The sequence below is a fragment of the Sminthopsis crassicaudata genome, chromosome 6 (assembly GCF_048593235.1).
Source record: "Sminthopsis crassicaudata isolate SCR6 chromosome 6, ASM4859323v1, whole genome shotgun sequence".
In the NCBI taxonomy this organism is placed as follows: domain Eukaryota; kingdom Metazoa; phylum Chordata; class Mammalia; order Dasyuromorphia; family Dasyuridae; genus Sminthopsis; species Sminthopsis crassicaudata.
In genome coordinates this window covers 121,150,805-121,173,804 of record NC_133622.1, presented here as the reverse complement: position 1 = coordinate 121,173,804, position 23,000 = coordinate 121,150,805, and the positions used below count along the sequence as shown (strand labels likewise).

The following is a 23,000-nucleotide window of genomic DNA, read 5'->3' as shown; positions in this document are numbered from 1 at the left end:
GGAAAAGGTCCTGATGTTGGGAAAATTTGAAAGCAAAAGCAAAAGGGGAGGGCAGAGGATAAGATGGGTAGATATATGAAAACAATGAACATGAATTACGATAGTCTTGGAAAGAGAGTGGAGGATAGAAAGGCGTGGCATGCTATAGTCCATGGAATCTTGAAGATTCAGACATGATTAACAGTGACTGAACTTATCTTAACTCCATGAAATAAGAGAAGAATGATTAGTAATGATGATAATAGATTACTTTCATAGGAAATTTCACATTTGATCATTGTAACAACTTTTTGAAGTCAATAAGGACTGGTAGCAACAAAGCAGAAGAAATTCTATGAAAACAGAGTGAAGCATAACTCCAAGCAAATTGGAGTTGTGGGATGATTAGGATCTAGTGGAGTTTAGGATGATTAGGCAATTAATACTGTTGCCTAGGTTCTTTCAGCCACAATCAAAAGTACTAATAAACATCATCAATAGCTAGAGCCCCATAGCTAGAAGGCATCTCAAAGTGGGACTAGTAAACATAAATAGGGGATTGCTAAAAGAAGTTTAAAAAGTCAATCCATCACCAAGGAAATTTATTATGTGCCAGGCATTATGTTTAGCACTAGAGATACAAAGAAAAGCAAAAGAAAATGTTAGCAATAACTGCAAAATTCCAGTTCTTTCTCAAGGAGCTCATAGTCTCATGGGAAAAACAACATGAAAACAATTACGCACTAACAAGATATAAGTAGATTAAGTTAGAGATGATCAATACAAGTCAAAAAAGGCTGAACTCAGGATTAAGCTGCCCTTCAAGGACTAGCACAAAGGATGGCTTCATCCAGATGACTCTGTCTCACAGGAATGTAATCCAATAAATTTATCTCAATGTGATCCATTCTCTCCTAGATGATAAGGGGCATTTCTTCTAGAGGAAGAAATAAATATCTTTAAGCTCATCAACCTCTAAAATTATCAAGCAGTACCCTATATCTGTTGCCTACCTACACATAAACACACACACACACAATTTAAACTATTAGAGCTTAAAATTTCACTGTTGGGACACAATATGTATAAGAAATGTGCAGAGAGGATCTAAGACTTGGATTACCTTCTATAAAGTTTCATTAACATAATTAAAAAAAATAACACATATATGTTGGAGGAAAAAAGTTTAGCAATAGCTCTGCTATTGAGGTTACTCATACGTCTTATTTGAATTAAGCCCTTCTACCTTTAGTAGAGTAATTTGTGTCTCTTGGTTAATGATAATGTTTTAAAATTCCATAAGTATGACCAAGAAACAAATGTTTCTCATTTTATGGTAAAAACCTAGGCTTAATCAATATTTTCTACTCACTGACAACTCTATCCAGGATACAGAATAGTACTTAAACCAAAATACAATTATATTCCAACAGTATACCAAATCATGAATTTCTTTAATCTCATTTGGTCTTAGTTAATATGCCACACAGCCATGTACTTATTTAAATTTTTTTATATACAGGCTCTACATGTGCTTATTCACTAAAAAACAGCACACAGTCAACAAGGCTAAATGTGAGAAACTGTTTTAGGGTCATTATCTCTGAAATGAGCTCAACAAAATAAACAGATATCTGCTTAAGGAAAAACTGGTTCAGTTGCATTTCAAAGTCGTCAAATAAAAATTCTCAAAGACAATATTTTAAAAGCATATGCTAATGGGTATATCTATTTTGCTTTTGTATTTGTATTGCTGTAAATTTTTGAAAGGATGTATCTAGAGAAGATAGAACTTAGAGCAAGTCAACAAAGGCAAGATATCTACAAATGGGCAGGATACAGAGGATATTAATTTTTTTTTTCTTTTTTATTAAAGCTTTTTATTTACAAATCCTATCCATGGGTAATTTTTCAACACTGACCCTTGCAAATTATCTCTTCCTTTCCTCTACCTTCCTCCCCTAGATGTCAGATAGTATCATATATGTTTATTATGCTAAAATATATGTTAAATACAATATATGGTATATCAAAATTTCTAGCTGAATTTAGAAAAAAAAAAAAACATCGTTGCAGGAAAGAAAATAGTTCTCCCTGTATTTCAACTACCACATATAATAATTTATTCAGCAATTGTGTTTATTCAATGAAAAGTATTTGCTTGATACCACTGAATATAAACAATTGTGTATTTTAACATGGGTAACTGTAAGTCCTTCAATTATGTTTTTTAAATCAGAAAAACTAATCAGAAAGAGATTACAAGGGACCCTTTGTCAGTACTGAATGCAAATGGCACTGATTGGCCCATAGGCAGTTCTGCATCATAGTTCCTGGGTGGAGAATAGTGCTCATATGGAATAAAGAACTTTGGTTACAATTCCAAAGCAAAGAGCAGTACTAGTACTTGTGGCTGCAGGGGAGCAGGGATTTTCCTGGATAAAGATCATAGTGTAGACTACAAGAACAGTGACTATATCTCTCTCAAGATCACACCATCTTGAAAATATTGAAGACTTAAAGACACCCGGAACTAATTCTGAAAACAGCATGATGAAAAAACCTGAAACTTGGGACAGTACCTCTCCACCCTCCAAGTGAGCATAGCCCAATTTAACATAAAGTTCAAAGTTAAAGAATAGGCTGGGAAATGAGCAAACAATTTTTAAAAAGAAATTTGAGCATAAAAACCTACTGTGGTGGCAAGGAGGACCAAGACATAAATCCAGAAAACAACAGTATGAAAACATGCATAGAAGAAAAGCCTCAAAGAAAAAATTCTAATTGGGGCCGGAAAGAATTCCTAGAAATTAAAGAAAGAGATGAGAGCTAGAGAAAAAACTAGAAAAGAAATGAGAGTGATACAATAAAATTAGGAAAAGAAAACCAACTGCTTGATAAAGGAAGCACCAAAAAAAAAAAAAAAAGAAAAGAAAAGAAAAGAAAATCATGCTTTAAAAAAAAGAATGGTTCTAATGGTAAAAGTGGTACAAAATTCTGAAGAAAAGAATTCCTTAAAAAAGCAGAATTGGTTAAATGCAAAAGCTCACTAAAGAAAATAACTCCTTAAAATGGGAATTGGGAAAATGGAAGACTGTGAGCCTTCAAAAAAATAATAAAATAAAATTTAAAAAATGAAAGAAATAACTAATTAGGAAAAAAAAAACTCACCTAGAAAATGGATCGAGAGATAATTTAAGAATTAGTGAATTATCTTATAGCCATGATAAAAAAAGGCTTAGACATATTTCAATGAATCACCAAGAAAAACTGTCCTGATAACTTAGATCCAGAGAATCCATTGATTAGCTTTGAAAGAGATCACAAAATTAAAACTACCAGGAATATTATAGTCAAATTCCAGAGCTCTAAGATTAAAACAAACAAACAAAAAAACCACACACACACGTTGCAAGTAGCTAGAAAGAAACAATTCAAAATACTGTTGGAGCCACAGGATAACATTTTTTTTTTTTAAAAGACTGAATTCAGTACAACATGGGTAACTTAAGACGAGAAATAGTTGGGAATAAAACATGGAAATAATCATGTTTAATATGAAACTTGGACTTCAGATCAAGGAAGCTGATGGATGGTCCCAACTCTCATATTTAGTGCTGGTCAGCACACATATGAAAAAATAAGACCAGTTCTGGATATCATACTTTGAGAACAGTTATCAACAATGTAGGCAGAAAGGTAACCAGGATGGTAAAGGTCAAGAAACTATGCTAGCTGAAAGAACAAAGGATCTTTAGCTTGTAAAAGACAAAAACTTGTGTTGGGAGTGAGGAAGGGAAAGAAGATGGTCCATCATAGCTGTCTTCAAATATCTAAAATATCTGTGTCAAAGAGACACTAAAGACTCTGTATTATTCCATATTGAAGGAAAAGTTTCTTCGTGTTTTATATATATGAAATAACAAGTATGAACAAAAAAAAAAATAGAAAAAAAATCTTGTTTGGGCGTGACCATATTGTCTAGAGGTACCCATTTTCCCTTCTCTCCACCATCTCCTATCTTTTAATTGTCAGTCTCTAATTTTTATGCATCAAGGACAGCATATTATAACAGGTTTTAGGGAAGAGAAGGGAAACACCTTTTTTAGGCAAAGAAAAGCATAAATCAAATCAAAATATAAGAAATAAATTATTCCAATTATGTTAATTATTTTAAACTCACCTGGTTATTATATGCATCAGGAGCAAGTTTCTTATATGTAGGTGCCATCAGAGTAGACAGATTTTGCAAATGAGATTCCAATTTTTCTTCCTGTACAAAATTAAATATTGTATAGATTATATGTTATTTTCTCTCCATATGAAGACAATTAGCTTTGAATTGACTGCCTGTATCTTTGGTATAAATCAAAACATATTCCTTTACTCATACAACCTTATAATATAGGATATATTTGCATATCTCTATAATATTTGTTTTTTTTTTTTTTTTTTTTTCTTTTTCCTAAGGCTGGGGTTAAGTGACTTGCCCAGGGTCACACAGCTAGGCAGTGTTAAGTGTCTGAGACCAGATTTGAACTCGGGTCCTCCTGAATTCAAGGCTAGTGCTCTATTCACTGCGCCACCTAGCTGCCCCATCTCTATAATATTTGAATGCAAAGTGAGCTGAGATCAGTCATATAGATGTTTTATACATATTCCATCAAATATCCAGATCTTTAGAGACATTTTAATAGATTATCTGATACCACAGAAATACAACTCATATTTGGAAAGAAAAAAAAGCTTATTTGTTGTCACACTTTTCCATTAGCATCCAAAGAGGGTAATAAATTGAAAACCCACCCTTGGTTTACTATTTCTATATATAAGCTTCATGTTTTGAGTAGCTTACAAAAATTATTTTAATAAGTCAAAATGAGTTTTCTATGTATTAATAAAAAATAACTGAAATTTTCCAAAATGGATAAAACCCTTGAAGCAAGAGTTTGAGTCTACTCAACATAAAGAAGGAATAACCATTTATGTTTTCAGTTGAAGGAGAACAATAATCTTTTTAAGTGAAATATATTGGTTTTTCTTGTTGCTTATTTGTTTTTGTTTTTGTCTCAAGTTCATTATTCCAACAATGCAGAGGATTCTGTAATGAAGAAATGGCATCTACTAAAGCAGATTAGCAACTTTTGTGCAACTCCACAATGAAACATTAAGTCCCTTACTCAGGGTCACTCAAACAATATATATCATGGGTGGGATTTGAACCTAGGAACTCCTGACTCAGAGATTGCCTTTCTTGCATTTATAAATATGTAAAATTGTCTCATAATATTAAGTTGCTCTATTTTTACCTCGTGTTTAGAATTCTGATTTTAGTACAAATGTTATCAAATAAAAGATAAGCCTGGCATTAGCTGTAAAAAGAGTGGCAGCCTAGTATATAATCTCCATTGATTCTGTTTTAGATGGTGGGGCAGATCTACACTTCTGTAATTCACTGTAATTTTGCTCAGAATTGAAACTATGTTCTCCTATCTATTCTCAAAAAAGAGATTACTGGTCACCCCCTTCCATTTAGTGTACGTGAATTCCTTTCCTGGGAGATAAGCATTTATAGAAAGGATATGAAATTACTTTTTAGTGGATAAAATAAAACTTGTTATCATCATAAAAAACTGCCACTGTTCATTTGGCCTCTGAAATCACAGTGACTTCAAAATACTAAAAAGAACATTTTGTGCATTTAAGTAATATTGTTTTAAAATGCAAGCAGTATTTCCTTAGGAAATCTTTATATTACTAATCCATGAATATTTGGACTTTACTTTCATTTTCCTGCTCTTCATCAGCAAACTATTAGAGCCATAAATAGAATAAGACTGAGTTTTCAAAATGCAGTAAAGAAGTATTATTTTTTATTACTTATTCATTTTGTATGTATACATTGATTACATCCAAAGTCACATTAACAGCATAAAATGTTTCAGATTTGCTCTAGATTTCTTGGATTGATCACAGCTCAAATGCAAAACATAATCAAGAGTTTCAATCAAACAATAATTGATATCCTATAGGCCATACAATACTCAAAAGTCTTTGATAAAGAAATTGTTCTTAAGGAAAAAAAAATTTGTAGATAACAAAATTTTGATAAATTGATTACCGAGCTAATTTGGTAATAATACCACATTTGCATTACACTAGCAACAGATTATTTTTCTTAAACCCAAGAGCAACATTTTCATGATGTCATCCCACCAAAAACATATCCATGATATGAATAAGAATAGGAAATCTGGCTTATTTCTAACTGAATAGCCTAAAGTAAGATTGTAAGATTACAATTATAGAGAACATCATATGCTCATTTAACTTTATCTTTACAATTCTCAAAAACACTGGGATTTCACCACAAGATTAAGTATAAGGTTATTGTCCTATAAGAAATGATAAGTAGGCTGATTTCAGAAAAGCCTGGAAAGACTTGCATTAACTAATGCTAAGTGAAATGGGCAGAACCAAGAGAACATTGTACACACACAACAATAAGATTATGTGATGATCAACTGTGATGAACTTAACTCTTTTCAACAATGTAGTGATTCAAGGCAATCCAATAGACTTGGGATAGAAAGTGCCATCCACACTGAGTGAGAGGACAATGGAGACTGAATGTAGATCAAAGCATACACCTTTTTGTTATTGTTTCTTTATTTGTTTCTTTTGTGTGTGTGTGTTTTTTTCCTTTTGAGCTGATTTTTCTTGCACAGCAAAACGAATATGGAAATATATTTGAAGAATTGCATATATTTAACCAATATTGTATTGCTTGCTGTCTTCGGGAAGGAGAAAAATTTGGAACACAAGATTTTACAAAGGGAAATGTTGAAAATTATCTTTGTGAATGATCAGAAAGCTAATTTTAGAAAGGCCTGGAGAGACTTGCATGAACTGATACTTAGAGAAGTGAGTGGAACGAAGATAACATCGTACACAAAAATAAGACTATTCCATGATCAACCATAATGGGATTGGCTCTCAACAATGAGGTGATTCAGGTCAATTTCAACAGATCTGTGAGGAAGAGAGCCATCTATGTCCAGAAAGAGGATTATGAGGACTGAATGTAGGTCACATTATGGTATTTTCACCTTTGTTTGTTTTTTTCTTTCTCTTTTTTTTTTTCCTTTTTTGATCTGATTTTTCTTGTGCAGCATGACAAATATAGAAATATGTTTAGAATAATTGCACATGTTTAAGTATAATCCAACATACTTGATGTCTAGGGGAGGAGAAGAGGGGGAAGAAAGGGAAAAAATTTGGAACACAAGGTTTTGCAAGAGTAAATGTTGAAAATTCTCTTTGCATGTATTTTGAAAATAAAAAGGTATTATAAAAATAAAATACTTATGTGAAATTGAAAAAAAAAACAAGAAAAAAAGGAAACTATCTTTGCATGTATTTGGAAAAATAAATACTAAAAAAGGATAAAGTATTAGGAGGGACTAATATATTTTGCCTATTCACTACTAAGTGCATGATATATTTCCACTATAAAATCGCCATCATCTTCCTACATTCATATAGTGCTTTATAGTTTATGGAAATCTCATTTACATTAGCTCACTGGGTCCCTACATCCATTCTGTGAGGTAGTTGTGAATAGTTATAATAACTCCCATTTTATTAGTTTACCTTTCTTTGTATCCCTAATGCTTAGCCCAATATCTGCCATGTAGTTAGTAAATGCTAGTCGACTAACTGGAAAAACCAGGATTTGATCCTAAATCGCTAGACTCTGAGTTCATTTCTTTTCAGTGTCCTAATTTGAAATTAGGAGGAGACTTTAGAGGTCATAGAGTCAAAACCACTACTTTTTAAAAATTAAAAAAAATATTTTTATTATAGCTTTTTATTTACAAGATATATGCATTAAGTAATTTTATAGCATTGACAATTACCAAGCCTTTTGTTCCAATTTTTCCCCTCCTTCCCCCCCCCACTCTCCTCCCCCAGATGGCAGGTTGACCAACACATGTTACATATGTTAAAGTATAAATTAATCAGCTCCAGTTGATCAATGATGGACAGAATCAGCTACACCCAGAGAAAGAACACTGGGAATTGAGTGTAAACTGCACTATTGTCTTTCTACCCAGGTTACTTTTACTTTCTGAATCCAATTCTTACTGTGCAAAAAGAAATTCAGTTTTACACACATATATTGTATCTAGGATATACTATAACACATTTAACATGTATGGGATTGCCTGTCATCCCTAGGGGAGGAGGTAGAGGGAGGGAGGGGAAAATTCGGAAAAGAAGTGAGTACAAGTATTATAATTATAAAAATTTTTTAAAAAGAGAATTATTTGGGGTGACAGGAGTGGGAGCTTGGCCAAAGTACGAATTTGTTGTGCTTGATTATTTGTTGTGCTTGATTATACTCACTTATAAGAGGGCTTTTGTTTTGCCTTCTTTCTCAATGGGGTGGAGTTGAGATGGCAAAAAATGAAAGGGAAAGAAGGTAGATTTTCATTGATTGAAAAAGTGAAACTGAATTAAAAATAAATCATATTAAAAAAATAAAAGTATTATCATAGACAGGAAAAATGTATAAATTAAATACAATATATGTATACATGTCCAAACAGTTATTTTGCTGTACAAAAAGAATCGGATTTTGAAATAGTGTACAATTAGTCTGTGAAGGAAATTAAAAATGCATGCAGACAAAATTAGGGGTATTGGGAATTCTATGTAATGGTTCATAGTCATCTCCCAGAATTCTTTCGCTGGGCATAACTGGTTCAGTTCATTACTGTTCTAGTGGAATTGATTTGGTTCATCTCATTGTTGAAGATGGCCACGTTTATCAGAATTGATCATCATATAGTATTGTTGTTGAAGTATATACATTGATCTCCTGGTCCTGCTCATTTCACTTAGCATCAGTTCATGTAAGTCTCTCCAGGCCTTTCTGAAATCATCCTGTTGATCATTTCTTACAGAACAATAATATTCCATAATATTCATATACCATAATTTATTCAGCCATTCTCCAATAGATGGGCATCCACTCAGTTTCCAGTTTCTCGCCACTACAAAATGGGCTGCCACAAACATTCTTGCACATACAGGTCCCTTTCCCTTCTTTAAGAAAACCACTACTTTAAAAAAAATAATAACTTTTTATTTCTAAAATATATGCAAAGATAGTTATGAACATTCATCTTTGCAAAATCTTGTGTTCCAAATTTTTCTTCCTCCCTTTCCCCCACTCCCTGCCTTAGACAGCAAGCAATCCAATATAGGTTAAACTTGTGTTATTCTTCTATACATATTTCCACATTTATCATGCCAAGTCACTACTTTTGCTTTATGAAGAAACCCTGCTTAGGTAAGGTAAATGATTTGTCTAGGTCATACAGCTAGTGAGTATCGGAGACAGGATTCAAACTCATCTCCATGAATGTAGGTCCAGTACTTTTTCCATGTTTACTACATAGTGCTGCTTCTTCATTTATATTTGAATATTAATCCAGGGCAATTAGAAACATTCTACCACATTCCACTGACGATTGAGTCATGTCATTTAGCTGAGCTTTTGTTCATCTTCTATCTCTAGTGTGGTGTAATAGAAATACAATAGTATTTAGAGTAAAAAGGTCTAGTATTTACTACCAGTAAAACTTTAACTAAATCACTCCATCTTACTAAGTCATTCATTTGTAAAATTGGATGATTAAGCTAAATTGTATCTAAGATTTTCTTCCAGCTCTTAATTCTATGAGATCTTATATATTCATGAGATCCTAAAATAATAGTTCTGGTGACTCTATAAAACATGAAAGACAGTTAATGGCTCATAATAGAAAACCAACCTCTTTTGGATCATCCCCAAGCAGCTTAAATTTCCTTGGGATCTTGCTTCTGGCAAACTTACATCCATTGTAGTACATACTCCATGAGCAGCCAAAAGAAAATGAAGCACCACAGGTTTCAGGATCCAGCCCCTGACAGGCACAGGTTCGTCTGAGGAAACAGAACCATTAGTATTGTTAGGTGTGCAATTAGATACACTGTCTCCTTTAGAGTCTTTTCAAGTCACATATATAAGTCTCATTTAACATTGTATCATATGGAGAGAAATATCTGCATCCAGAAATGATTATAGGGACTGAATGTGCATCACAACATATTATTTTCACCTTTGTTGTTGTTGTTTGCTTGCTTCTTTTTCTTTCTCAATTTTTTTCCTTTTTGATCTTATTTTTCCTGTGTAGCATGATAAATGTGGAAATATGTTGATAAGAACTGAACATGTTTAACCTATATTGGATTACTTGCTGTCTAGGGGAGGGTATTAGAGGGAGGGAGGAATAAAAATTTGGAACTCAAAGTTTTGCAAGGGTGAATATTGAAGACTATCTTTGCATGCATTTTGAAAATAGAAGTATTATTTTAAAAAACACATTGTATCATAGATAGTGCAAAACAAGATTTAAAAATAAAATGAGCTCTAGTTTACCCTCCATGACAGAAAAGCATCTATGGCATTGAGGACCAATGTAATGGCAGACATCATCCCAACTCACTCAAACTAGACTGACACAACCTAGTCACAAAATGGAAATTCCTGGGGAATCTTATTTGTTAGAGGAAACAATTGATTTTTGTTTGGAGAAAAACACTGGAACCAATTTTCAAATTTCCCAATGATAAGTGCTCCCAGAGTATTTTTCTAGGAAATGAAATATTAAATATGCAATGTAAAGCACATGACATTAACAAATTCAGTGGCAATGCCTGATTAGTTTTGAAAATTTAAATCTGAATTTAGCAGTCCCAGATGTGGAATTATACTCTGTTTTGGGCAGAAAATCTAAACCTTGACTTCTCCCATATGAATTCAGAAGAGATATGAGAAAAAATTCACCCCATTCCCCTTTGCAAAGGTAAGTAACCCACAAGTATGGTTTATTGCATTTATTTTCAGGTATTCTTTTATTTTTTTTTTTTGTCTTTAAAAATATTTCCCCCTTGGAGGGGGGAAATGGAGGAATACTGGAACAAATTTTAATGACGTAAATAATATTATAAATCTTGAATAAGAATACACATATTTTTATTTTAAATTATTTAAATATGAAATATGAGAAAAAGATTATACAAGAAAACAAATTTATTAAAAAGTCACTTTAGAGCAATTGTAATTCATTGCTGGAGTTTAAAATGAGAGATCACCATCCAAAATAATGGCACCAAGGCATCCTTCCCTCTTCTGCTTGATTCTGGCCATGCAAAAATAAAAATGAAAACATTCCTGCCCTTAAAGACCTTTAATTCCATAGGGGAAAACTATAGGTACAAACATAAACATAAACAAAATGTGTCCTCAAAATAAATAAAAAGTAATCTGAAGGGATAATAGCAACTGGATCAGGATCAAGAAGGGCTCCATTTAAAAGGGGATACATAAACCTAGCAATCTTTTTTTCTTTTACTGAGGCAATTGGGGTTAATTGACTTGCCCAGGGTCACACAGCTAGGATGTGTTAAGTGTCTGAAATCAGGTTTGACTCCTGACTTCAGAACTGGTGCTCTATTCACTGCGACACCTAGCTGCTCCCTCTTGCCCCCAGCAATCTATTTTATAAATTTTGAAAAAGGAAAAAATACAAGAAAAAGAAAAGGGAAAAACTTATGAATTGTGGAACTGAATATAGGTGTAGCACTGAATATAGGTGTAATGTCAAAGCATTACAATTGAATTTCATGATAAATATTCTCTTTATTAATGATTAGAATTTACAATGCTCATTTATTATGAGATGAAATGAAAATGACTTCTGTTTTGAGCACAAGTGTGGAATGAAGGTTAATTTTATTATATCAAAAGTTTTATAGAAGTGGGGGGCAATAATTAAATCAATAATTATTGAACCTCTGTTCAAATCCTACCTCTGATCTTACAAGCCGTGTGAACTTTGTGTGAGTCAATTAAACGTTTCTAATTAGCTCAGGTGTCCTCATATATAAATTGAGAGGTTTGGGATAGATGGCTTCTGAAGTTTCTTCTGTGTTCAGTAATACTATGATATTTTTTCCATAAGCATGAATGAAATAGAAAAAAAAAACTCAGGTAATTGAGTATACAGGCTATCATATGGCTTTCTAATAACTGTTTTGATCAAAGTTATGTCAGGACAGCTGTGAATGACTATAATATCTATTCCTTATCCACCCAGTTTTTGGAATCATTCTTTTTTTTTTTTTTTTTCTTAAAGCATAATTCTTCCAGACATTAGAGCTCCAATTTATCACTACTGTGGATTACTCTTTCTCTCCCTCCCCCCCCTTTTTTTTCTCTCTCTTTCTAAATATGTGTATATATAGATACAGTTGTTATTTAGTCATTTAAGTTGTGTCTCTCTCTGTGACCTTTGGGGTTTTCTTGGCAAAGATACTGGAGTGGTTTGCCATTTCCTTCTCCAGCTCATTTTACAGATGAGGAAGCTGAAGCAAACAGGATTAAATGACTTGCCCAAGATCACACAGTAAGTGTCTGAGGCCAGATTTGAACTTAGAAAGATGAGTTTTCCTGATTCCAGGTCTGCCATTCCATGTATTAATATATCATCAAAAAATGTACCTCTTCAAACTCATAGGCAGATTGTCTTCTGTTTATGGAAGTCTTAGATTTTTTTTTTTTTTTTTGGTTGGGGTGACTCAGATGACTTGAGGAGGTCACCTAATTGCTTTTGGGATACAACAAAAATGTGCTATGGCTCTTGATTTCCAATCACCTTCACTTAATTCTTAGACACATTTCTTATATCCTTATTCAAATACAAATAATACCCCTCTCTTTTTTTGATAAATGTTAGCAAGATCTTGAATGATCTCACACTGTTTTCATGCAGCATGCTTGAGGTTTCAATTTTCATATTACAAAATATAGAAACGGGGGTCTTTTTTAACTCATGATTCCCCATGCCTTCCAACTAATCCATTTAGGACAAGAGCCAATTCCAATAGAACCTCTAGATTGCTAGTTATATTTCATTGAATAAGTGAAGAAAAGAATGCAACTGGCTTCACTTACTCTTCGTTTAGTGCACACCGTCGGTTGGTGAGAGTGCCATATTTCCTTAGCGTTTCAGTAAGTTCAGAGTATAATCTGTCAGCAAGGGAGAGTGGGATTCCCTCCCACACCAGGATGAGAATCACAATCACAGCTGCCTCACAGGTATGGCCAGCTCGCTCCCGTACCAAACATAGTAGCTTTTCTTCATTGCAACTTCTGCGAACTACCTACATAGACCACAATTTCAGCCCCAACACAAATACCACCAACCCAAAGAGACAACAAAACAACACACTGTTAATTGAAATATATAAAAGTACATTCACATGTTCAGATATGTTTCTTTTTTTTTCTTAAAATATGTTTTTTATTATAGCTTTTTATATATAAAACATATGCATGGGTAATTTTTCAACACTGACCCTTGTAAAAACTTTCCTTTCAACTTTTCCCCTCCTCTCCAACCTCTCCCCTAGATGGTAGTTAAATATGTTAAAATATATGTTAAATACAATATATGTATACATATTTATACAATTCAAATATGTTTCAAAATTGGAACCATGTTCATCAGACTGACTAACTTTCTTTGCTTTTATGTATAAGGGCACTGGCTTCTCACTTTGTCTATGAACAAGACATTTAGGGAGACCTAACTTTTCATTGTTTAGCTCAGTGTATCAGTTAATTGTTAATAAATGCTAACTTCAGTATATCCAGTACTGGTCACGGGAACATTTTCCTTCTTTGTTAAGTGAAAGGCCAAATGGCTTGTTGGATAGAGCTCTGGACTGTGCAATTGTTAGCTGTGTGACCCTAAGGAAATTAATTTAATTTTTACTTCATCTATAAAATGGGGATTGCAATAATACCTAATTCCTAGGGTTGTTGGGAAGATAAAATGAGATAATATTTGTAAACATTTTGCAAATTTAAGAATGCATAAATGCTAGCTGTTATTATTAGTGTAATGATATCACTATGGGGTTACATTTTCTGAAGGATTAAACTCTGAGCAGTTATCTACAGGTATCTTTTACTTTTTAAATATTCTATTAAATTCCAATTGCTAACCAGTTCATTTCTTTCCCATCCCCTATCCGTCCAATCAATAAGAATTTATTGTGTAACTGTTAAATATGAGGTATTGGGATAAGCCCTGAAGGATATACAAAAAAATGTAAAAACAGTTCCTTGAGGAGCTACTTAAAATGCAGAATGACATATAATTCTGAATAGGGAATTTGTTTGCTTGATTATACAGATTTGTTACAAAGATTTTTTTTTAAATTGAAGATAGAGGAAATGTAGGAGAAAAAAAATCATATGCATATTAATTGAAAAAAAATAAAATTTAATTTTAAAAAGTCAGGTCACATATATCTGTTTGGATATCTATATCTTTATCCACACACATTTTTATAGTGTGTATGTATATATACATATGAATACATATATACATGTAATATATGTATGTATACATGCAAAAACATAACATACACACATATTTTAAATAACCTACTTTTGTCATAGGAGGTACTCAGACTATAAAATATCATATATAAAATATATTACTAATCGATACTAGTTTTCAAGTCATTTCTTGGGATGAGCAACTGAATTTCTAAAATGGGATTAATCAAAGTACTCTGATACTTTGTCTTATATTACTTACCCATTTGGCAATAGGGCATCCCTGAGAACTCTTGCCTTCTTTACCAGTATAGACAACTCTTTCAATTCTAATAGCTTTACCCTTCTGTCCAAACCTTAAAAAACAAAAACAGAAACAAACACAAAATACCACACATATGGACACAGATACACACACACACACACACACACACACACACACACACACACACACACATACACAAACACAAAATCAGCATATGGACCTGGGTAATGTGGTCAAATAAAATCATGTACTCTAAGAGCACGTCCAATTCTATGACCAAAACATTTTTTAAAGGATTCTACCATTTACTTTAAAAAATAAGATCTGAGGCATTCAAAGTACATAAGAATAAATTGTTTCAATCTTATTTTTCTCGGTATAAGATATCCTGAGAAGCTGTAAATGACCAATTTGGAAATAATGCTAATTAGATGACAGCTGTTGAGAGCTCATTCTGATATAAAGTCTCACAAGCCATAAGGCTTCCTTTCATTTTGCTTAAATGGAATCATCTAAACCATGCACTAAATTATTTTTCTTTCACTACTCAATGTAGAAATTTTGAAGTTTTACATAATTCATAACAAATTTTGGATGTTATAGCACCTTTAATTCCACTGCTCTCCTTTAATGATCTAGTTTAGTACACAAACTGTGGAAGCACAGATAACCTTATACAATGGGTTCTATTTCTTCCTTATGCTTAGGGTATTCCCTGCTAATGAATCAAGCATTCAATGAAACATACTAATATTAGCAGATCATTAGGGAATGGGTCATTAGTACATTTGTATACCTTTATGAGCTAGCATTGGAACTTGCTAGCAAGGAATGAGGTAAGACTCCAGCTAAGCATATTTTTTGTCTGAGACATCATAATGCATCTTAACAATTATATAAAATATTAATAAAGAAAAGGAATCCTAGGTGTAGAATCATGTAGTGATTCAACCATCCTCATTGATGCCTAAGACATGAAGGCTATAGAAGCTTACATTCATGGATCACTCTCATAATGACAGGCTACTTATATAGAGAGTTTGTGTAGACGGGGAAATCATTCTGCATGCGAAACTAGCAGCTAAGGAAGTGCTATTATAAAGAGTTTCTGTCATATGCCATGTATTACATAAACAACAACTTTTTTAGGAAGTTGCTAATTGGCAACTGAAGGTAAATTTGTCTCCATTTCACTTCTGCATTTGCGTATTATCTCATTTTTTTTTCTTTCTTTCATGTTTTATCATCAGCAGGGAAAAGCCAGATCTGGGTCTATCTTTTTAGCTCCTGCCAACACTCCTGTGCCTCTCAGGTTGGCTAATTCTTGTTCTTGCCTCGGCTTTCTGGCATCCACCTCAAAGTGGGCAGCCTGTGCCAGCTAACAGACTATTAGTCCTGTCAAATATTGTGACTCTCTGGTGAATAGCACAGTGTGTAATGTTGGCAACATTGGAGTAGCTAAGCCTACCAATAATTACTTGATTTACAATTGTTTTCTTCTTTATATGTGAATCCTGGAAAAATTCTGACATACACAAAAGGATAAACGTTAATCTGCCCTGTGCCTTTGTGTTAATTACCTTTCTTCCATGATTTCTCTAATAGCTGCCACATTAGGACCTGCTCCTAGATGGGTATAAAAAGGACCTTCATCTTTTTCAATAATTTGCTCTGTTGAAATAATAGAAGATTATTATTTTAGACCTCAATTATACTAAGTGTAAAGGGTACATTCACAAAGTTATCCCCCAATTGCACATTAAGGACCCTAAAGGTGACTTGTTATAATAGAAAAAAAATTTTTTTACAGGATGAGCAAATTAGTTGACTGATATTTTACCAGAAATTATGCCAAATGATTAATAAGGAGGGCAGCTGGATAAAAAGAATATTTTAATGTGCATTGCAAAGATGGGGAGGAAAAACATTGACCTTTTAGTGGGAGAGTGATCAAGTAAATAGAACTGAATTAGGAAAATTGTGCTGGGAATTAGAACATATTATATGTTACTTCCACCACAACTTTCATTTTTAAATGAAAAATTTAAAAAAGCTAATGAGAATTGTCTGTCACCTGGATTATTATACATTAATAAAATTTATCTTCAATGATGAATTTAATTGTATTCTTTAAGAACCTCTATTTCTCCTTCTACTTTGCCAAACATCAACATTGGACTATTTACTTCCTTATTCAAAGAATTCTTTTATATTAAGAAGATTTAACTCAATCTTATTGTTTAGACTCTCTTATTTTAGTGTAGAATGATTTGTACAAGAAATAAAACAAAACAAAAAATTGGAGCAGTACCCCATATAGTTGGAATGGTCTATTTGTCCCCTTGTTGTTCTCAGCAAACAATATATATATACATACATAAATATATACATATGTATATATAAATTACATATATATGTAACATGTATATATATATATACATATATATGTATATATATATATATATATATATATATATATATTTGCTTTGGATATTGTGGGGCTTAGGGGATAAGAGAAAGGAATGAAGGAGTTAGGCTATAAAAGACTGCTGTGAGATATGTATGTAGTTAGCATTGACCACACAAAGAAAAAAATAAACAGTTTTAGTCTTCATTTAACCCATTCCCCTTATAAAATGTCTTTTGGTATCATTGTCAGAAAGAGAACATTGGTCTGTATGTATCATTAGTAAGACCCAGTATGTCATTTCTTAATGTCCTTTCGAATAACATGTCTTTTTAATATCAGAAAAGGGAAGCATTTGGGATTTGATTTTCTTTCCCAACCACAAATCCTATACTCAAAGACATAAATGCCCCCTTACATCTCTCGGATATATCAAATAGTCTGAATATTAACCAAAATATAGTTTTTATAAAAGATACTAACTTGGTTATTAAATGCATGCTACTTTAAAGATAAAATGGAAAGAATAATTAAAAAAATCATAGGGGGGGAAACATTTGGGACATAAATATCTAACACAAGATACTTTCAAAGTTTATAATTTTTCATAATTCATTAAGCAGAATAGAGATTTGTTTCCATCTGAATAAAAATGCATCTTTTAAAAATGCCAGTATGACCAAATTCAACAATGATTAAAAAAACTTCTAAATGAACTTTTCTAAGATACTATCTTCTCATTTCATTAGATTTCTTTTCATAGTCTCCCTCACAAGGGAATGGGATATAAAGGGCTAAACAGATTGTATAATCCCAAACAGAGACACATATTTTAAAAAGGCTTTGAACATAAAATAAATGCACATGAACAACTGTTTTGAAAAAAAAATTAGTACAGCTCTGATGTTCTTCATGTATAACACTAGCATTTTTAATTGAAAGGACAAAAATGTAAGCTTCAGATTTTTATGATCCTCTACAAACTGCCAGTTGACATGGTTCTAAAAAAGACAATCTCACATCTGAAGGCAAATTTGCTAATTCTGGATGAACACCATGTGTTTTAGTTTCATTTCTGGCACTTACCTACACAACTGCATGATGGGAAATCATATTGGATCTTGACAGGTGTATCCAATAAATTTTTTATAGGTGTATCTAGTAACTTGGAAGGTGATTCTAAAAAATGATTGAGAACAGAACCAGCTGTTCTTTTTGTGGGTGTTTTTTCAGAAGAAGTTGCTTGCTGCTCTGATGTTGGGATATGCCCATCAAGTTCTGAAGCACTGGTATTTCTAGTTAACACAGTGACTGATCCTGCCATTTCTACTTTCACATGCTTTTGTGACTTGATGGTAAGGGCCTTGTGATCAAACAGGGACTTAACCTGAATCTGTTTCAGTTGCTGCTCCATGGTCTCAATGATGCTCTTTTGTTGTGACTGATCACACCCCAAGTGCTGTACTTCTTGCTTTGCAGCCTTTTTCCATGCTTTGATCTCTGGTGGTCCTGCCAAAGAACTCATACAGGCATTTGGCTTAGCTTCAGCTTCTACCTTAATTGGCTTGAGCATCTGTCTGTGGCAAGCCTCAGTCTTGGCTTGTTGGGCTTGTTGCTGCTCTTGCCTTTGCAGGAGGTGCCACCGTAGGGCAGCATGCTTTTGGAAATCCTTTTGTAAAGGTGATTGAATGTGACTTGCTCTCTGTTCTGGAACAGCCAGGGCAGCTGGTTGGTGATGCAATGAATACCTTTGCTGAAGGTCCTGAGTTATTTGCTTGCTAGGCAAGTCTTGGTTCTTATTGTGATACACTTGTGGTAACTGTTGATGGGGAGATGCTTGCTGCAAGTTATGTCCCTGTTCTTGAAAGCACCTATGAGACACACCTGGTTTTGAAGTTGTATTATTTGGAAAGTATTGCATATGCTGCAAGTCTTGTGTTTTGTTTCCTATGAAAAATTCAGAATTATTGGTATTTTCCTTCCTTTCTGAAGCCAAGTATATATTGTTTTGGCATGAAAGTTGCATGTTTATGTTTGATTTCAGCATCTGGCCATAAGAAGAGTTTTTACTATTAACATTGTGTACCTGCTCTAGCCCTACATGTGTGTTATGAGATAGGAACTCATCAGACTTACTATACTGATTTTCAGAATGAAGGCATTCCTCCCTTCTCATCTGGCCAAAGGAAGGCCTCTCTTTCTGTTGCTCATTACTGCCATGTGAATGAGGAAAAATTTGGAGCCCTGCTTCTTTATTCTTCCCATTAATTTTTTGCTGCTGATGATTTAGAGTGAGAAGCAGATTTAAAGGCAATTTTGCTTGTGCTGCCTGTTTCTGAAGTGAAGGCTGTGACAGGTGTGAGGGTAAGAATGGCTCAGTTTCTGCAGCCTGAGAGTTCAAGTGCTGCTGTTTCAGTGGTGGGTCTAAGGGTTTCTCAACTTGGTAATCTGGTCTTGCTTGAAAATGAGATTTTGGCATGCAGTGTGTCTCCATATGGACTTGGAGTGGAGATTCTATCTTAGGGAGGGGCATTTGGGGCGAATGATTTTGGAACTGGTCCATCAGGGCCTGAGCCTGTACTTGGGCATTCTCCATTTGGTACATCTGGGACATCTGATCCTGTTGCACCATTTTCTGGATATAAGTTTGCCCTTGGGTTCCTTTGGATATGTTGGGACCCCTGGAATATTGTTTTGAGGTCATCTGATCAATTTTATTGGACTGATATTGAAGCATCATCCTCAATAATTCTTCCTTAGATTTTGGGTGAGACTCTTCTTGATGAAAGTGAGAGGAATTCAGATCAATCCAGCCTGGTTTCAGGTATGACTGAGTTTGTAATACGTGCTCTTTTGCCTCTTGCCTTTCCTTCTCACTTGATACTTCTTGATCTTTTTGTCCGATAATCTTTTGATAGTGTTGCTGGAGATCTCTACCACTTCCAATGACTTCTGGTTGTTGATTGGGCTGTTCTGATATTGGCTTTTTTCCCTCAGAGCATGAGGGAACTGCCAATGTCATAATGGAAGCTGATATTTCATTTTGGTGGACACAGTTATTCTGAGGCTTTTCTGGAAACATTAAAGATTTGGTAGCACATATGGATAGGTCACGATTCTGAGACATAGGGCCTTCTGACACTCCCTCATTCTTCATTTCCCTTAGAAGACTTTCTTCACGTTGGCTGGGATAGTGATGGGGTTTTTCTGCCACCTCATCATGCAGAGTGCTTTCCATTTCTGAGGGAGGTTGTGGAACTGGAGGAGGAGGTAGAAGAGGAAGAAGAAAAGGAAGAGGAGATGAGTGGGGTGGTAGTGGAGGAGTAGTGACAATGAAAGAATCCTTAGCAAACACAGACTTTTGCCTGGAGTAAGCTTCACTCATTTCAGTTTGCTTTGAATATCCATCAGGGTTGCCACCAGGAATTTGGAGGTTGTTGCCGCAACCTAGACAGAATTCTTCACCACGTACCAGCTCTCTACCAGCTTGGTGGTTACAGTTCTCTACTGGAGAGGGACATATCTCAAAAATGGATTTCTGTTGTTGCACCTGTTTTTCTGGCTTCTGAAGGGGATAACTATCTGGCACTGTAGCTGGTACACTGGAGTTCTCAGCATTGCAGGCCTCAGGCACCACTGCAGTTGGCATTTGAGGCAGCTCAGAGTTTGAGGTCAGTAGGGAATTAGTTTGCCCTGAGGTATGTGATGAATGAGTGACCTCATAGGACAACTCATTAGTAGCCTGACTATTAATGGCATTTATGTGAGATGTGGTTTTCTGCATTGCAATGGAAACACGATCTGGATAATATGGAGATAGTGTTTTTTCCAGGAGTTCACCATGTGTGTTTTCCATAGAAGAGGCAGAAACTGTAGCACCATTAGGCATTGGCACTGCCTTGTTTTTAAGATATAATACAATGTTCTTGTTTGAGTAACTAACATTTTTCCTCTCCTGCTCATTTTGATTTTTAAATTGTGAGTTTTCAGACGCACTGAAGTTATGCCTTGCAGAGCAGGGAAAATTTGAGACTAATTCTTCCTGAACTGTGAAGTTCAGAGGCACCTTGTTACATGAATTGGATTCATTTGGTTGATTGCTATTTTCACCTTGATTATTTCCTTCTTGGTTTCCCCTGAAGTCATGTCTTTTCCCAATGATATCTTGATCTTGTTTCACTTTTTTGTTCTGATGGATTCCAGAGAGAGAAGGCTCACTAGATGTACGTTTTATTCCCCCATTTTGTATACACTTGGGATACTCTCTATCTTCGTGCATGAAGTCTGGGCTGACACAATTATTCTGGCTTTCCTTTGCAGGGGGCATTCCATAACTGCTCTTGAATGATAGCCACCTATTTTCACCATTTACTTCTGGATGAGGCCTTTCTGTTAATGGACTACCATTCTGTAGCTTCACTGCCAGTGACTCTGTCTGACAAATGTGAGAAGGTGGTGGTATCAGGAATGGACTTAATCTATTTCCCTCAATATGGTTGGTTCTATCCTGTTCCATCTGGCTTGCTTCAGGGCCATTCACAAGGCTGCTCTCTAAAGGTATCCTAAAAGAGAAAATGGGAGAGGAAAGAGAGAAAAGTCAATCAAATTTGTTAATACATAATAAATGCTAATAATTTTACAGAATAATAATGATATTTTATATATGTAGTAAATATGTACTTTTATTTTCTCATTATGATTTACCAAATCTACTGAACTTCACAACCTATCAGCAACTATCATTGATCTTTTTCCTACATCTTTCTCTTAATCTATTGCAGTCAATTTTTAGTTATTTGTGTAATGGGATGGAAGGTACAAAGATATTTAATACATGTAATACAGTACACTTTTATAGTATATATCAATAGTTTCCCTCTCTAATGTCAAAAATATTGAGTAGCAGCAACAACAAAGGAGTTTTTTATCTTTGCTCACCAGTTAGCAGCATACTCAACAATTAATAGTCGAAGTATTAATCAGTAATTCAGTTCAAAAGGTTGAAGAAAAGGAGGGAAATGAGAAACATGAGGACTAAATAAACCAGTTTCCATAATATATTCCTGAATAATAGAGTATTATTTGTACATTTTGTGCCAAGCTATTTCTTTCTCATGCATTCAGCCATTCTCTTTCCTTTATGTTTAAGACTATAAACCATTAAATATCTCTAAACGTGTTTTTGGGTTCGTAATTTCCTATATTTATTTCTTTTGTATTGATTTTTGCTTTCCTCCCCCTTTAAGTCAGTACAATATATCTTATACCCTGATATTTTCCCCAAATTTTTTCCTCAGTCTTAAAACATTTGGTTTTTGAGTTCTATGGAAATAAATTATATTAAATGATGTGTTTTATTTCTTTGACCAAAAAATGTCCTAGCAAAAAACAATTATTCCCATTGGGCAGAGAAACTGAGCCATTGCAAAAAGATGCAGAACAAGGAGGAGAATTGTTTGTTTATGTAGCCTTTACCTTTTACTTCACATATGGATAGGGAAATTTCAGTCTATTTATTTAGCTTACAAAGTTGACACTTGGGAAAAACCCTATTTCCAAGAAAGTCACCTACCTCAGACCACAATTTGGAGAATCTAACAACTTTTCAATAATGAAGGGATAAAGAAGCCATAATTTGGTGATAGGAATATAGCCTTCTTAAAGCCAAACTACATCTTCCAAGTAAAAAATATTAACAAAAATCCATTGGCCAACTTTGTACCTAGACACACACAAATATAGGAGCATACATAATTTATGTGCTTGTTTTCTACTTTTTTTGAATACAAAGAATTAAATTTTAGCATAGCCATTTTTTCACAACATGCTATATATATTTGGGGGAACATGCATTAAATATTAAAAAACTGAATTCTAGAATAGATTAG

General features: G+C 33.9%; 1 protein-coding gene across 5 annotated transcripts in view; it reads right to left on the bottom strand.

Annotated features, from left to right (window-relative positions):
* Positions 1-23,000, bottom strand: part of TET2 (tet methylcytosine dioxygenase 2) — a 185,375-nt gene that overhangs the window by 35,760 nt on the left and 126,615 nt on the right. For 4 of the 5 annotated variants that reach the window (XM_074274589.1, XM_074274588.1, XM_074274587.1 and 1 more), the window contains 6 exons: positions 18,199-21,674; positions 16,286-16,376; positions 14,703-14,796; positions 13,046-13,254; positions 9,822-9,972; positions 4,163-4,252 (listed from right to left, as the gene is read on the bottom strand). In XM_074274589.1, the coding sequence (XP_074130690.1) occupies positions 4,163-4,252; positions 9,822-9,972; positions 13,046-13,254; positions 14,703-14,796; positions 16,286-16,376; positions 18,199-21,628 (4,065 nt within the window). In that variant the 5' untranslated portion in view covers positions 21,629-21,674. Of the gene's footprint in view, positions 1-4,162; positions 4,253-9,821; positions 9,973-13,045; positions 13,255-14,702; positions 14,797-16,285; positions 16,377-18,198; positions 21,675-23,000 lie in introns of those variants that run through there. The other variant, XM_074274591.1, reaches the window with a different exon arrangement.